Source organism: Myotis lucifugus, unplaced genomic scaffold (genome assembly GCF_000147115.1).
Source record: "Myotis lucifugus unplaced genomic scaffold, Myoluc2.0 scaffold_1448, whole genome shotgun sequence".
NCBI lineage: Eukaryota > Metazoa > Chordata > Mammalia > Chiroptera > Vespertilionidae > Myotis > Myotis lucifugus.
Genome location: NW_005872496.1, coordinates 37,335 through 54,297, shown reverse-complemented (window position 1 = coordinate 54,297; position 16,963 = coordinate 37,335). Strand labels below are relative to the sequence as shown.

Sequence of the window (16,963 nt, the reverse complement as noted above, 5' to 3'; positions counted from 1 at the left end):
TATGTAAATTGAATGTAACTCTGGGACAAAGATGGAGGCATCCACAGCCAATAAGGAGGAATATGCAAATTGACTGTCACTTCATGAAAAAGATGGGGGCAGCTGGGCTGGGACGCTTGTGTAATCTCCATGGCAATGATGCAAGCGTTCCGCCACACCCCTCCCATGGAGGGCCTCTGGGTTTGCTTCTTCACCACTGCTGCAGGGGCCAGAGGAGCAGAAACACAAGCCTGCAGGGGGGCCCGGCACCCAGCAGCCAGAAGCTCCATGGCAACGCTGGGACCACTGGGGCTGCAGCGGAGACACAAATCTGCAGGAAACCTGTGGAAAGGAAGATAAACTTTCATAACTTTATCTCCCTTTCCACACGATGAGAAAACTGACCCTGATTTATTTAGTGATATGGCCCACCCCTTTCTACAAGCACAGGGTATGTTATGACCACTCCCTGGAGGTCTGGTCAGAATACTGTCTCCAGGAAACAACGCTACTGTAGCAAATCATCTGAGAGAGGAAACAAGCTTTTGTTGGGTTTATTGTGAAGGCCAGAGAACATGCCACCTCAACATATTCCGTGTTGTTATATTGATGATCTTGAGCTGCAGATGCTTGACAAACAGCAAATGCACCAAGAGGCTTTCACTGAAGTCTCCTGATCTGCCTAAAATCAAACCCCCCAAAAGGAGCTTAAATGTCATAGGTCCCCTCGATGAGAAAAGTGTCATCAGCCAGTGAAGACTGACAACTGTCACAGGACAGGAGACTGGAAGTTGACATCACACCCAAATTTTGTTACAAGCTATCTCCCCCCCTCCCATTCATCTTTCCTAAAAATCATTTACTCTCCTCTAAGAGGCCTACATCTCCTGTCTCCTCTCCCTAGGAAGAAGGTATTTAAATCTGGATTCTAAGCCACATTGGGGAGTTATTCATTTTTCCCTGGGATCTCCCACATATACATGAGGTACACATATTAATGAACTTTTGTTTTTCTCTTGGTAATCTGTCTTTCATTACAAGGGCCTCCTCTCAGAACTCAGAAGGGTAGAGGAAAACTATTTTTTCTCCTCCATAATTCTATCTCTGGAAATCAAGTTCCGGGCTGACCATTGAGGTTGGCTCAAGTGCCAAGCAGTCCCAGCTGAAGTGACGGAAGCTTCAAGGGGTTAAAATCAATGATATTGACATCAAAGTAGGACAGAGGGCACACGCATGGTTGCTGGTGGGAGTTTAAAGTGGTTCAATATTTTTGGAGGATGATTTGGCAAATTTGATAGAAATGTTCAAGGTATATCCAAGAGTCTTCTAGGAATCTCATCTGCTGAGATAAAGCATGAGTGAATGATCCCTGGTCAGAACCCAGGATGCTACTGTGGGCTCCCCTTCCATGATAGGACAACCTGTAAGGTGGCATCTATATTAATAAAAGGGTAATATGCTAATTAGACTGAACGTCTTCCGGACGACCTTCTGGACGTCCTTCCAAACAAAGCCATGGTGGGGGGGGTTGGGGGCTGAGGCAGAGGCGGTTAGAGGTGATCAGGCAGGCAGGGGAGAGCAGTTAGGGGGATCAGGCCGGCAAGCATATGAGCAGTGAGGAGCCAGCAGTCCCACGGGGTCACGGATTGGAGAGGGTGCAGGCTGAGCTGAGGAAACCCCCCTCCCATGCAAGAATTTCCTCCACCGTGCCTCGAGTATAAAGATAAAAAAAAGAATATATGAACAAAATATTGACAATACATACATACTATCAACAATTGAATCTAAGAACCAAAATAAGTGAACAAAGTACCTAATGACAAAATTAACTGATGCATAAAATAGAACTGGAGACACGGAAACGTGGAACAGAATGAAACTCAGAGGGAAGAGGGAGGAGAGAGTGGAATAGGATGAACCAAAGAACTCACAGGCACATATGCATGCCCTATGGACACAGACAGGATGGTGGTGAAGGCCAGAGTGGGGCAGGAATGGGGTGGAAGTTTGATATGGGGGTAAAAATGGGGACATCAGTAATACTCTCAATAGCAAAATTTTTAAGAAAATAAATTAGAAAAGGAAGATCAAAATCACCCAAAGTCAAGCAGAAGGAAGGAAAAATAAAGATGAGCTGAGATTAATGAAATCAACACAGAAAAATGATAGAAAACCACCAATGATACCAACAGCTAAATCTTTGAAAAGATCAATAAAACTAACCCAGTGCTAACAAGACTGACAAAGAGACAAATGACCAATATCAGAAATTAATTAGGAGAATAAACACATTCCCTAATGCGTTCTTATGTGACCAGCATTCTTTGTGCAGTCAGTACAGAGAAAGAGTAAACTACAGACTGAAACCTCTTGTTAACATATTTACTAAAATCCTCAACAGAAGATTAGCCAATCCTACCAGCAATATAAGAAACTCATACTCCATCATGACCAAGCAGGAATTATCCCAACAATTCAAAGATGATTCAACATTTTTAAATCATCAATGTAATCCAACAGGTCAACTGTGTAAAGAAGAGAAGTCATATGGTCAGTAAAATTGATACAGAAAAATGTGTACAAAGCACAGCTTCATTCATGATAAAACGCTTAGGGCACGTGGGATAAAGGGGCCCTTCCTCACTCTGATCATGGGACTCCTGGAGCTAATGTCACACTCGATTGTGGGAAGTTACATGATTCCCTCAGATGGGGACAGAGTCAAAAAGGCCCATTCTTACCACTTCTATTCCACATCATCCTTGACGTGTTAACAAGAGCAATAAGACAGGAAAAATGCATAGAGACATTCAAATGTGAGCCCACACACAAGGTGTCCCTACTTGCAGGTGACATGTTCATCTATGAAGAAAAATCAGAAGAATCTACTTCACAATCCCGGGTGAATGTACAGAAATGGGTCTATTTGGAGAATTATCATAACTGCAGTGGGGCTGTCTGAGTGGGGATGACAAAGCAGCAGATAAGGGGAGGGAACTGAGTTCTTGTGGGAAACCGTCCCCAGAAACACAGCTGTTCACAGAGGAGCAGCCTCAGGAGGGACTTGGCAGCACCACTGGTCACCAGAGTTCACCCTGAATCCCCTGGTGCCTGGAGGGGCCACACGTGTTTGCTCCTGGAGCTGATCCCAGGGAACATGAACCCTCCCACCTCTTTAGGACAGGAAGGAGGTTTGCACTGGGAGCCAGGAGCCCCCTGAAGCCTGGCTGCCCCCTTCCTCCCACAGAAGTGGGGAGAGGGTGCCCCCTAGTGGTCACACTTCAGAGTGGGTTCTAAGGTCCCCAGAAAACACGCTGGGGTGTAAGCTGGGGAGGCCTCAGTGAGCTTTTAAACTGACACTGAAACCTCCATGCGTGTTGCAGGGAGGGGGGGAGGGAGTCCCTGTCTCCTCCTGGCACCTGGGAACACGGACTTTTTCCTCATTTAGGTTTGTGTTTCCCTCAGCCTCACGGGTCCTGACCAGCTGGCTCAGGCGGGTCCCCACAGCGAGGCCCAGCATCCGCCTGCAGGAGAGGGGGTCTGGGTGGTTCTTCGTCTTGAAGTCTCTGGAGAGAGGTTCCAGCCCAGCTCCCCGTGCCCCGCTGTGTCCTGGCACCTGGGGCTGCCCTTCTGGGGGCCTCTCCATCCTAGTTCCCCTCGTTCCGGCAACACAGACACCCCCAGGTCTGTGGGTCCACCCGGCAGGATGCTGGCTGCCTGCATGCGGTGCGGGGCCTCCACAGTGTTAACTAGACATGGGGGAGGGGTCCCACCGTGTGGCTCCGTGGATAGAGCGTCAGCCTGGGGACTCACAGGTCTCGGGTTTGATTCCTGTCAAGAGCACGGACCTCCATTGGAATCTCCATCCCTGCCTGCAAGAGGCAACTACTCAATGTGTCTCTATGGGCTCTCTCCCTCTCCCCCTCCCTTCCACTTTCTCTAATAATAAGTGGGAAATATCCTGGGATGAGGATGAACAAAACTAACTGAATAAAGAAATCTTTAAAAAAAAATAGAAAGAAAGAAATGGTAAGAGGTCTCCCCAGATACTGCCAGGTGTTGCTCGTTGGTTGAGCTTCCACCTATGAACCAAGTTTGTAAAGGGTTGGAATCCTGATCAGGGTGCTTGCCTGGGCCACTGCCTGGACTCCCAGTGGGGTGCATGCAGGGAGGCAACCGATCGATGATTCTCTCTCATCACTGAGGTTTCTATCTCTCTCCCCCATCCTTTCCTCTGTGAAATCAATCAAAATATATTTTAAAATAAGGATAAAATTGAAAAGGTAGAGAGAAGTAAGGCATCGTGGTGTTTGACCTGCCCATGCCCCACCCCCTCCCCAGCGTGACTGCACTTTCCAAGTGATGGGGTCTGCCTTCCCAGAGGAACAGTGACCACAGTCCCAGATTCCTGTGTCTGTCTGTCCTCACCTGGGGCTGTGGAGGATGGACACAGATGGCTGCTCTCCTCTGAGAAGGGAGGTGCTCACCTGCCCCCAAGGAAGACGTGGTGCCTCAACTCTCTACCCAGAACTTTGCTTCCAAGAACCAACATATTCCTTCTTTTATCTTTTTTTATCCTCACCCAAGGATATTTTTCCATTGCTTTTCAGAGAGACAGTGGAAGGGAGGTAGGAGAAGAGAGAAACATTGATGTGAGAGAAACACATCAATTGGTTGCCTCCTGTACAAGCTCTGACCAGGGCAAGGGCATGGAAGGGCCTGCAACCAAGTACATGCCCTTGACCAGAATCAAACCTGAGGCCCTTTGGTTCCCAAGGGTATGCTCTATCCACTGAGAAAACCGGCCAGGGCAAGGACTCCATTTTTAAATTTTATTTATTTAATTATTTATATTTAATAATTTTTTATTGTTGAAAGTATCACATATGTCCTTTTTTCCCTCCATTGACCCAAGCCAGCCAGCCCCCACCACCCATCAAGAATCCATTATTAAATGATGGAAATTCTCCCACTTTGAGAGGCTGGGAATAGGACTTTTACACAGGAACAGCAGGGAAGTTAAGGGAAACGTGTGGTTTCAGGAGACAGCTTTGTGCTTGTGAAAGTGGCAGCAGGTTTGAGACAGAGGCTGCGGCCAAGGTGTTCAGCCGAACCTCTCCTGCCTCCTCACATGTAGAGGTTTGAGTTTTGTGGAGGATCTGATTGAGAAAAATAACAGGAGAATCTTTCAGCTTCAAAATAAAAGCGTAATCCAATTCACATTCTTATTCCCAAATTCAGAAAGGCGACATGGCCCAAGCGTGAAAGAGAGAGAGAGGTAGCTCCATCCACGTGCCTCTGGGGAAGCACCCTGGGTCCTCATCAAAACCCCAGTAGAGACTCTCATCCTGGAAACTGCCTCCAAAGAAATGGGGTCAGGGTAGATTGGTCTCAGGAAGAGGGAGGGAGGTGGGGTCCAGACCAGGACCCTTGTGGCCAGTGTCCTTGAGTCCTTCCATCTGGGGTCGCCCCTAGGATGACAAGGTCAGGCATGCAGCCCAGGGTCCAAGCTGCACCTTATATGCAGACTCCATGCAAATGGGGCTCTCCTCCTGCTCATAAAAAGGGAGCCCTTGCCCAGCATGTTGGGGAGACACCCAGAGCCCAAGCACCTGAGACAGGACCCCAGCGGCTCCACCATGGACTTGGTGCCAAGCTGCGTTTTCCTCCTGATCATTTCTCAAGGTCGTTCTCAGGAGTGGGGAGCGCTGAGACCTGTGCCTGTGCCTGTTGGTGCTTCCATGTGATTCTCAGTCCACCTTGTGTCTCTGTGTTTGCAGGAGTCCAGTGTGAGGAGCAGCTGGTGGAGTCTGGGGGAGGCCTGGTGCAGCCTGGGGGGTCTCTGAGACTCTCCTGTGCAGCCTCTGGATTCACCTTCAGTAGCTACTACATGAGCTGGGTCCGCCAGGCTCCAGGGAAGGGGTTGGAGTGGGTCTCACGCATTAATACTGGTGGTTACACATACTACGCCGATGCTGTGAAGGGCCGCTTCACCATCTCCAGAGATAACGCCAAGAACTCGCTGTATCTGCAAATGAACAGCCTGAGAGCCGAGGACTCTGCCGTGTATTACTGTGCGAGAGACACAGTGAGGGGAAGTCAGTGTGAGCCCAGACACTAACCTCCCTGAGGAGACAGCAGGGCTGGGCTGAAGGGAGCGTTAAGGACCCCAGGGGGCGCTCAGGACCAGCAAACCCAGGTCCCAGCTCTGAGGCTTTCCCCAGAGGGATGTGCAGGCTTCCTATTGGGGTGAATGCTTTCTTCCCTCCTAGTGTCCCTGGGGCCCTTCCTGCTTCCTTCTTTGTGTCTTTAATTAGATTCTCTGCAGGAAAAAAAGCAGGAAGTGGCTGTGTTTCAGATCTGGTTGACTTCTCATCTGGGTCCTTCCTGTCAACAAGTCCCTGATGGTTGCTCTCTGGGTTGACAAGGCAAACATTGTAGGGATTCTGGTCCCCTCACTGAGACCTAAGTCCACTACTCTCGACACAGTGCTAGGAGGGGAACACGGAGTCCAGGTGATAACCTCACCTGAGTGTTATCAGCCCCTAGCTCTGCCCCAGGAGGAGCCCTTTGGGGGCAGTTAGCTGCTTGCCTCTCACTGACATGGCTGCACATGGAGGTGTAGGGTCGGACCCTGTGGCACCACCCCTCAGAGATCCTGGAAGTGCCTACCTGTCCCTGTGCCCCAGATGGAGGCTGGACACCCTGCTGGGTGCTGCTCCCCCTGGGTCTCAGAACCTGGTCCCAGGGGACGTGCCCCAACACCAGACCGGCTTCCCCTGGGGAACCACCTGCATCCCGAGAACCTGCTGAAGGGAGACATGGTCCCACCCACCTCTGCTGTGCCTCCAGCTCCACAGACACCACCCCATCTTCACCCTCTGTCCTCTGCCGCCCACACTCTTACCCCATGGAGACAGCACAGGATGTCCAAGGTGGAGGTGTGTGCCCTCTCCTTCCCGCCCTGGTAGGTTTTGCCTTAAATGCCCCCCACGCCATCTCCTCATGACCATGTCTTGTGCCAGGCACTCCATGAGATGCCAGGGCCAGGGCTACTCAGCCGCTCTGCTGAGCCCACTTGCAGTGCCCGCATGTGATGTCAGGTCCTGGGGGCCCCTCCTGTGTCAGGTGGGGACACAGCTGAGCACTGACCTCAGAGCACCTCGAACAGCTCACACCAGAGCTGAGGGAACCTCCAGGGACCTGTGAGCTGCAGAGCATCTTGGTGGACAAGCCCACGGCCACTGGGGTCAGAGGGCAGCCATGGAAGGGCTGGGGCCTGGTCACCTATAATGTTGCCAACGTTCTGCCCACCAGAGCCCAGGTACACAGGGAGCTCTGTGAACCCTGAAAGTGCAGGGACAGCCTGGCCAGCATGGCTCAGTGGTTGAGCATCAACATAAGAACCAGGAGGTCATGGTTCAATTCCCAGTCAGGGCACATACCTAGGTTTTGTGCAACATCCTCAGTTTGAGTGTGCAGAACACAGCCAATCAATGGTTCTCTCTTATCATTTATTGCTCTGTCTCTATTTCCCTCTCTCGTCTTCTGTGATATCAATTAAAAATATTTAAATACATACATAAATAAATAATAAAATTGATGCAGGTTTGATTCACAATGTGGGCGCATATGGGAGGGAACTGATCAACATGTCTCTCTCACATTGTTGTTTCTCTCCTCTCTTTCTCCTTTCCTTACCCTCAACAATCAATGAACACATCCTCTGGTGAGAGAAAAGTAAACTATATATATATGCCTATATGTATATCTATCAATACAACTACATCTACCTCTACATCTCTATCTTCATATCTATCTATATCTATATCTATATCTATATCTATATCTATATCTATATCTATATCTATATCTATATCTATATCATCTATATCTATATTGATGTTATTCCTAAGGAGTCACTGATTGTGCCCACATCCTACTTCCTGACCCCCTCCTGCAGCACAGGCCCTGGAGTGGAAGGAGAGGTCCCTGGGCACGGTGACCAGGACCCCAAGGAGGGCCTGATTCTCTGAGGGCACAGTCAGCACCTCCTTCCAGGAGAAGCCCCAGAGTCCAGGACCTACCTCAACTCTTGCCCTTTGTATGTGCAGACACCTCCCATATGCAAATGCCCACACGGCCACCAGACACAGACACAGTTGGCGTCCACTTAAATTCAGGGCCACCTCATCCTGGAAAATACTTTCTGGGGGACCAGGATCTCACCTGCAAGACATGACTCCCATGTGGCTCTTCCTCTTCCTGCTGTCAGCTCCCAGATGTGAGTGACTCAGGGCTTAGACATGAGGAGATGGGGACCCTGCATCTGAGCCCAGGACTCACTGTGTTCTCTCTGTCCCAGGTGTCCTGTCCCAGGTGCAGCTGCAGGAGTCAGGCCCAGGACTGGTGAAGCCCTCTCAGACCCTCTCCCTCACCTGCACTGTGTCCGGGGGCTCAGTCACCAGTAGTTACTACAGGAACTGGATCCGCCAGCCGCCAGGGAAAGGGTTGCAGTGGATGGGGTACTGGTCAGGGGGCACAAGCTACAACCCAGCCTTCCAGGGCCGCATCTCCATCACTGCTGACACGGCCAAGAACCAGTTCTCCCTGCAGCTGAGCTCCGTGACCACCGAGGACACGGCCGTGTATTACTGTGCGAGACACAGTGAGGGAAGTCAGTGTGAGCCCAGACACAAACCTCCCTGAGGAGACAGCAGGGCTGGGCTGCAGGGGGCGTCCCAGACAGCAGGGGGCGCTCAGGATCCACAACACAGAGAGCAGCCCCAGGAGCAGGGCCAGAGGGAGGTAGGGAGGGAAGGGCCTTCCTGTTGGGCTCAGGGATTTCCTCTCAGGCTCTCAGCTGCCTCCAGGGATGGCTCTTCCTTCTCATATTCTCCCTGCAGACAACAGTGAAGAAGGGACATTGTGTTTGCAGGTGACAAGTCAGCAGTGACGGGGACTCTCCTTCACAAATTCTAAAAGTGGCTTTTTTTACTCTCTTTTCAACTTTTCTATGATGAGTGTGAGCTCCACGGGTGGGTTACTGGGATCTGGCTGTGTGCACAGCTCTGAATCCCTCCCTAGGGGATTAGGGGGTCACAGCTCCCTCAGTGTCTGACTCTCCATGTGCCCTTCCCCTCCTGGTTCCAGAGAGATCGCAGGGCCCTCCCTCTGCTGAAAGGCCTGAGCTCACTCAGGGCTGGTGGACCTCACCCATCCTCTCTGGGTCCACATTGACCCCCAGAAGAGCTGTGAGCTCAGTGCACCAAGCACAGGGAGCCCCACATCCATCCACACGGGGACCCTGCTGTCCACCAGGAAGCAGTGCTAACCCCACAGCGGGGACAGGTGACCCTGAGGCTGGGATGTGCATCACCAAACTCCTCCTCCACCTTTCCTCCTGGAGCCAAGGATTTCCAGCTTCACTCTGGGTGAGATCTGCATCAGGAGCAGGTTGGAAACCGAGGAGCATCCATGGGACCCCCTGCGTCCATATCGTCCTCTTACTACTTGCACAGGAAACACAGTCACACAGATACATTGTCACACACACACAGTCACACACACACACAGTTACACACACAGTTACACACACAGTTACACACAGAGTCACACAAACACAGTTACACACTCGTTTCTGGAAAAGACATGCATTCACACATGAGCAGTGATACAAAACTGTTGGTGTCCTTATACACTGTACTTTAAGAATTCTATATAAGAAAATGGGGTTATCTCTAGCCCATTTGCCTGAGTGGATAGAGTGTCGGCCTGCAGACTGAAGGCTCCTGTGTTTGATTCCGGTCAAGGGCACATACCCCAGTGGGTGAAGTGCAGGAGGCAGCCAAATAATGATTCTCTCTCATCCTTGATGTTTCTATCTCTCCCTCCCTCTCCCTTCTTCTCTGAAATCAATAAAGAAATATTTCTTTTTAAGATTTTTAAAATAAAAAATGGGGTTAGATTTTGTTTTCTTGCATGCCATATGAAATAAATGTGTGGTCTGATAGAAGTTATCATTTCAACACTGACCACAACTTGTGAAGATCAACAGTTGTATTTCTCAGTCCACTTAGTAGGAGCTCAAATTAGGAATTTAATCCAAACTTTGCTAGATTGCTACAAATTTTAAAATATAATTGAAGTAATAGTGGAAATCTTCCAAATAAAAGTCAAGGACCAAATGGACTCAAGGGTGAATTCTACCAGAATTTCAAATAGGACATGATAACTTTCTAATCAACTCTTCTTCACTCTTCCAAGAATTAAGGAAAGAGACAGCACTTCCAAACAGAGTTCTTGAGGTGACCATTACACTCATCTCAAAGTCAAGTAGAAACAAACAAAAATGACAGGTCAATTTCCCTGATGAAATTACATGCAAAATCCCTCAAAAATATGCCCGGGAAACTAATCTGCACACTGAAAGGATCATTTACCACGATCAAGTGAGATACCATCCTACCATCCAAGGATGCATCAACATATGTAAATCAGTAACTGTGCTACATCTCATCCACAGGATGAAGGATAAAGTATACCCTCATATAAATAGATATAGAATAAAACCTTTAAAATTGAAAAATGCTTCAGAATTAAAATTCTTAGCAGATTAGGTGTAGAAGAGATGGACCTCAATATACTAAAGGTCATGTTTGAAAAGCCAACAAGTGACATCATGCTACACAGAGAAAATTTCAAAGCTTTTCTTCCTACATCAGGACCAAGACAATGGCTTCCCTGTGACTACTTCTATTCGTTAAAACTAGAAGTTCTTCTCAGAATAATTAGGCAAGAAAAGGAAATTTAAAATATCTAAATCAGAAAGAAACCAGTTAAAATGTTTCTCCTTATCTGTAAGCAGATGACAGGATCTTGTACATAGAAAACCTTAAAAAATGTATGAGAAGCTAATAGAACTAGAATTCAGGAAAGTTGTAAGATACAAAACCAACACACAAATGGCTTGTGCCCCTGCACCTCTCAACAGAGTGTCTTCATGGCTCTAGGAAACATGTGGGCTGTTTCAGAGGAAAGTGACGGAAGAAAACTTGAACAGTATACAACTAGGAGATGATAACCTAATGAAACAAGAGCCCTAGATGTGTGTGTCCTCAGTCTTGGTTAATCTCCATCATGTTCCCAGGTAGCTCTACCCCCAATGTGGCACTGGGTCAGGTGCAGGTTCAAGTTGAACCCCATCATGTGGGGACAGTGGTCAAAGGGTCACATGCAGACATCGGGCTTCCAATAACAAGATTTTCATAACCTAAACTTAATAATTCCTAAATCATTTCCAACATCTTCCCCCACACACCTGATCATGACTGAGGTTATTTTATGTCCCAGGGCATGAAACTGGATCCACAATAGAGTCTAGAGAATAAACAGCACAAAGGAGGCTGTGCAGCTTCTACACATCCAGCACAAAACTGCCCTGAAGGAATAGGACCCTGGAAGGAGCTCTGTCTGTGTCTCTCTAGTTCATGCTTCTGGTTCCCAGGGACCCTCACAGACACTCCACTCTCCCCAACACTTGGTCCATTGGCTCTAGGCTCACCCTCTGGTCTTAGTTTATCCTCTGATTACTTTGTAAGGGAAACCTTGTCAGATGGGACTTCTGGTCTCCTAAACATGAACCTCCTGCAACAAATGAGGACTTTAAGTGCTGAAGGAAAATTGAGTAACCATCAAGGTTGAATTCTAAACTAACTAAAAATTTATTTCAAAACTGAAAGAAGCCATGCTTGTGTGGCAAGTTCTTGAGCTTTGACCTATGATTCCATTCCTGGTCAGGGCACATACTTAGGTTGTGGGCTTGATTCCCAGTCGTGACCATACAGGAGGCAGCCGATCAATAATTCTCTTTCATCATTAATATTTCTATCTGTCTCTCCCTCTCCCTTCCTCTCTGAAATGTATAAAATATATATTAAAACAAATAAATAACAAGGTTGTGGGTTTGATTCTATGTCTTGGCAGATATGGGAGGCAAATGAAAAATATGTTCCCCACCATCAATGTTCCTCCCTTTCTCACCACATTTCCCTGCTCAATATTTCTATATTACTTCTCTCTCTCTCTCTCTCTCGCTCTCTCTCTCTCTTTTATACATCTCTCTAAAAATCAATGAAAATATGCTCAAGTAAGGATAAAGTAAACAATCTCTATAGCTATAATTATATCTATATCTACAAATACATCTATAGTTCACATATATATATAAAACAATATCTAAATCAATATCTATCTATATCTATATCTATATCCATATCTATCTATATCCATGGGATCAGAGGCACATTGATTTTATCCCTAAGGAGTCACTAATTGTTCCCACATCCTACTTCCTGACCACCTCCTACAGCGTAGCCCCTGCTGTGAAGGAAGGGTTCCCTGGGTACGGTGACCAGGACCCAAAGGAGGGAATGGTTCTCTGAGGGCACAGTCAGCACTCCTTCTAGGAGAAGCCCCAGAGACCAGGCTAACAGTCCTGGTGCTTGTCCTCATGCTCACAGCACCCAGAGGAGTGACACCATGCAGAAGCAGAGGCACAGCAGCTGGTACAGATGTTCATGACACACACACACCAAGGGGATGTGGGATGGTTATTATGCTCCTGATTGAAACCCCTGAGAAGCACAGGAAAGATCACTCAGCAAGTCAGACCTGCTTGGATGGAGACTGGAAAGGAGAGGGGCGCAGGGCTTCTATTTTGGCGAGGTGGTTGGGGAGGGGGAGGAATTCTGCTTCCAGGGACTTGTGTGGTTTCAATCTCACCGTAACTTCTACCAAAAAAACTATAGCCTCCTCCCTCACGCCTGCGCACTGCCTTCCCTATGGCCCCTGCAGTCCCAGGCCCAGGTGAGCTGCCTCATGAACCATCTCCTCCCCCAAGGTCCTGCCACCAGCTGGGCAGCAGCCACCACCTCGGTCCTGCTGTCCCCTCTCAGTCCTCACATTGCCATGGGCCAGAGCAGGGCCAGAGCAGGACCAAGCGCTTCAAGAGACCTCAGTTCTCCCTCCAGGCGACTGTCAGGCCCAGTTATCAGCAGCAGAGAAGGGCACTGAGCAAGAGGAGGCGGAGCTGCAGGAAAAGCTCCAGCGCCCAGGTCCTGAGTGCGCATGCCCAGGGCTGGCCCAGCTGGTGCTACTGGACCTGGGGGACATGGTGGCCTGGACCCCTGCACCCTCCGCCTCTGGCCGCTGCTGCTGGACACCAGCCTGGCGGTGAGGGAGAGGAGGCCGCGCCTCAGGAGTCTCAGTGCTTTGGAGGCTTTGATGTTTGCTAGGACCTGGTGACTGCGGATCCCATGACCCGGGTCGCACTGCTCCCAGAGGGCAGCGATGGTGGCTTCAGAAGCGGGGCCTCCATGGAGGCGAAAGAGCAGAACAGAAACCCTGTGAGAATGTGGCAGAGAGGCCGCATGCGCTGTGGAAGGTGTGTGAGCGCAGTGATTGCTCAGAGTCTGCCTCAGCACCGAGGGCGTTTGGAGATGGTGGGACCGTGTTTGGGTGGGTTTCCCCCAGGGGACCTGGCTGCTTCAGGAGCATGTTGTCTCCGGGCGGTCCCTGGGGTCCCCCAGAGCTACTGGAAGGGCTAAGAGTGCAGCATGGCACGGGCTGGAGGCCGCACGCTGTCCCCTGGGGGTCCCTGGAAGGTGTCCTGTGGGAGCCGCTGGGGGCGGCACAGTGTGGAACCCAAAGGACATGGTTCCGTCCAAGAGCAGAGCAGGAATCATAAGCGCCTCCCAAGGGCTCATCCGAAGTTTTGGAAACGAACTCGGGCGCAGGGGTCACTCAGACGCAGGAGGAGAAGATGGAGATGGAAACCGCCCTGGAGGCCGAGGAAAGGCTGCAGAAGGCGAAGGGCGGGTAGGACCCCCGGGGATAAGATGGAGGAGGCTCATCCTGAGAGAAGGGTCAGGAGGAAAACATGCATCTGGGACTGACTTCAGCCCGTTCTCCAGGAGCCCCAGACCTGCTGCAGGTCCTATCCACTAACCCCGCTGGGGCCTTCGGACCTCCGGCTAGAACGGGAAAGCAGGGGTGAAAGGCGGAGGACGCGGTCCCTTTCCCAGAGGGACCGAGGGCCGGATCCCTCCCCATTTTCTCCCCCCACCCCGAAAACCGCAGTCGACCAGACTCCGCAAAATGGGCAGCCGCCAGAGATGGTTGCATAGTGGCTGCATTCGACCAGATGTCCAGGCCCGGACTTGGTCTTGGTCAGGGGTCCGAGAGAGAGAGAGCCTGAGGTGGGGGTCAACAAGATGTCCTGGCCCGGACTTGGTCTGGAGCAGTGGTCTGAGAGAGACGGGGAAGGGCGTAGACCATATGGCCCAGCCTGGACTTGGTCTTGGGCTGGGAAGTGGAATCACTGTGTCAAATAGGAGCTCCATTTTTAATTTTTAGGTGGAAACTCTATACTGGTTTTCATAACGACTGCACCAGTTTACCTTGCTAATGGACCAAATAAGCTGATGAACAAAAATAGACCCAGAGACATAGAAGCATGAACAGACCATGGAACCTCAGTGGGAAGGCAGGGGAGGGTTGGTGGGAAGAGATCAACCAATGAACTTCTCTGCATATATACTTAATCAATGGACGCAGAGAATGGGGTGCTGAGGGCCTGTGGAGGGAATGGGAGTGAGCAGTGAGGATAATGGGGAGAAAAGGATGTCCTATGCAATACTTTCAACAATAAAGATTAGAAGAGAGAGGGAGAGAGAGAGAGAGAGAGAGAGAGAGAGAGAACCTCCTGTTCACAATCCCAGCATCCAGTCCCAGCCTTGCTCTCTCCCCCCTCCGTGTCACTCCTCACTTTCCCTCCTTAACTTCAAATGCACAGACACAGCTACAAACGATTATTCTCCAAAGCATTTGAGGTCTTGCTCCCTCAAGAGTTGTCAACTCTTTGGCTGGAATAAAATCTTATAAAACATTCTCTCCATGTTTGGACACTTCTTACATCAACGTGTTGTCTTTACTTCATTTACCACATATGTTCATCCAGATTTCTTCCCCATGTGGAGAGGGAGGTGGACACACTTATTAAATCTATTAACTCAGTCCTAACTGGTTTGGCTCAGTGGATAGAGCATCGGCCTGTGGACTCAAGGGTCCCAGGTTCAATTCTGGTCAAGGGCATGTACCCTGGTTGTGGGCACATAGCCTGTGGGGAGTGTGCAGGAGGCAGCTGATCGATGTTTCTCTCTCATCGTTGTTTCTAACTCTCTATCCCTTTCCCTTCATCTCAGTAAAAGAACCAATAAAATATATTAAAAAGAAAAAAAAAACCCAACAACCTCCACATGGTGGTGGAGGAGGTGACTCTAAAGAGTTCACACCCTTTGTTGTGGGGATGACGCTCCAACCACTGAGGCCCATCAGCCAGGGCTCCATTTGTAAATGATGGAAATACTCCCACTTTGAGAGGCTTGGAAATAGGGCTTTTGCACATGAACAGCAGGAAGCTGAGTGAAATCTGTGCTTTCAGGAGGCAGATGTGTGCTTGTGAGAATGGCAGCAGATTAGAGACGGGGGCTGTGGCCACAGCATCCAGCCCAGCCTCTCCTTCCCCCTTACCTGTAGAGGTTCAAGTTTTGTGGAGGATCTGATTGAGGAAAATAACAAGGGGAATCTTTCAGCTTCAAAATAAAAGCATCATTCAATTCACATTCTTATTCCTAAACCCCAAAAAGGCAACATGGCCCACAGCGGGTGAAGGAGAGTGAGAGGAAGCCCCATCCATATGCCTCTGGGGGAGCACCCCTGGGTCCTCATCAAAACCCCGAGGAAGGAGGACTCTCAATCCTGGAAGCTGCGCACAAAGGAATGGGGTCAGGGTGATGGGTCTCAGGAAAGGAGGGAGGGAGGGGGGTTAGGACGGGACCCCTTGTGGCCAGCATCCTTGAGTCCTTTCCCATCTGGGGTCGCCCCTAGGATGACAAGGTCAGGCATGCAGCCCAGGGTCCCAGCTGCACCTTATATGCAGACTCCATGCAAATGGGGCTCTCGTCCTGCTCATAAAAAGGGGCCCTTGCCCGGCATGTTGGGGAGACACCCAGAACCCAAGCACCTGAGACAGGACCCCAGCGGCTCCACTATGGACTTGGTGCCAAGCTGCGTTTTCCTCCTGATCATTTCTCAAGGTCGTTCTCAGGAGTGGGGAGCGCTGAGACCTGTGCCTGTGCCTGTTGGTGCTTCCATGTGATTCTCAGTCCACCTTGTGTCTCTGTGTTTGCAGGAGTCCAGTGTGAGGAGCAGCTGGTGGAGTCTGGGGGAGGCCTGGTGCCGCCTGGGGGGTCTCTGAGACTCTCCTGTGCAGCCACTGGATTCAGCATCAGTAGCTATGAAATGAACTGGCTCCGCCAGGCTCCAGGGACCGGACTGGAGTGGGTCGCATACGTTAATAGTGGTGGTGGTAGCAAATACTACTCCAACTCTGTGAAGGGCAGCTTCACCATCTACAGAGACAATGCCAAGAACTCGCTGTATCTACAAATGAACAGCCTGAGAGCTGATGACACAGCCATGTATTACTGTGCAAGAGACACAGTGAGGGGAAGTCAGTGTGAGCCCAGACACAAACCTCCCTGAGGAGACAACAGGGCTGGGCTGCAGGGAGCGTCCAGGACACCAGGGGGCGCTCAGGACCCTCAGCACAGAGAGCAGCCCCAGGAACAGGGGGCAGAGGGAAGTGGGGAGCGAAGGGCCCTTCCTGTTTGGCCCAGGGATTTTCCTCTCAAGCTCTCAGCTGTCTCCAGGGATGGCTCCTACTCTTTCTCTGAGGCTCTGATTTCCTGCTTTCCTCACTACACACCCCAGAGGAGGGGGTAACACTGCTGTTGGCAGATGACACGTGGGCAGTGATGGGGACTTTTCTTCACCAGCTGATACTGATCAGGAGAAAACCCCAAGTGCTTCATCCAAAAACTACTTCGATTTTAAGAAAAGTATTTCTGCATGTGTGAAGGGT

The 16,963-nt window shown here is 50.0% G+C and overlaps 1 gene segment (V, D, J or C); it reads left to right on the top strand.

Moving 5' to 3' along the window:
- The first annotated feature begins 8,217 nt into the window (after nucleotides 1-8,217).
- On the top strand, nucleotides 8,218-13,216 carry LOC102418651. The segment is given in 3 exon segments: nucleotides 8,218-8,263; nucleotides 8,345-8,637; nucleotides 12,881-13,216. Coding segments are annotated over 3 exon segments (675 nt in total).
- The last annotated feature ends 3,747 nt before the right edge of the window (nucleotides 13,217-16,963 follow it).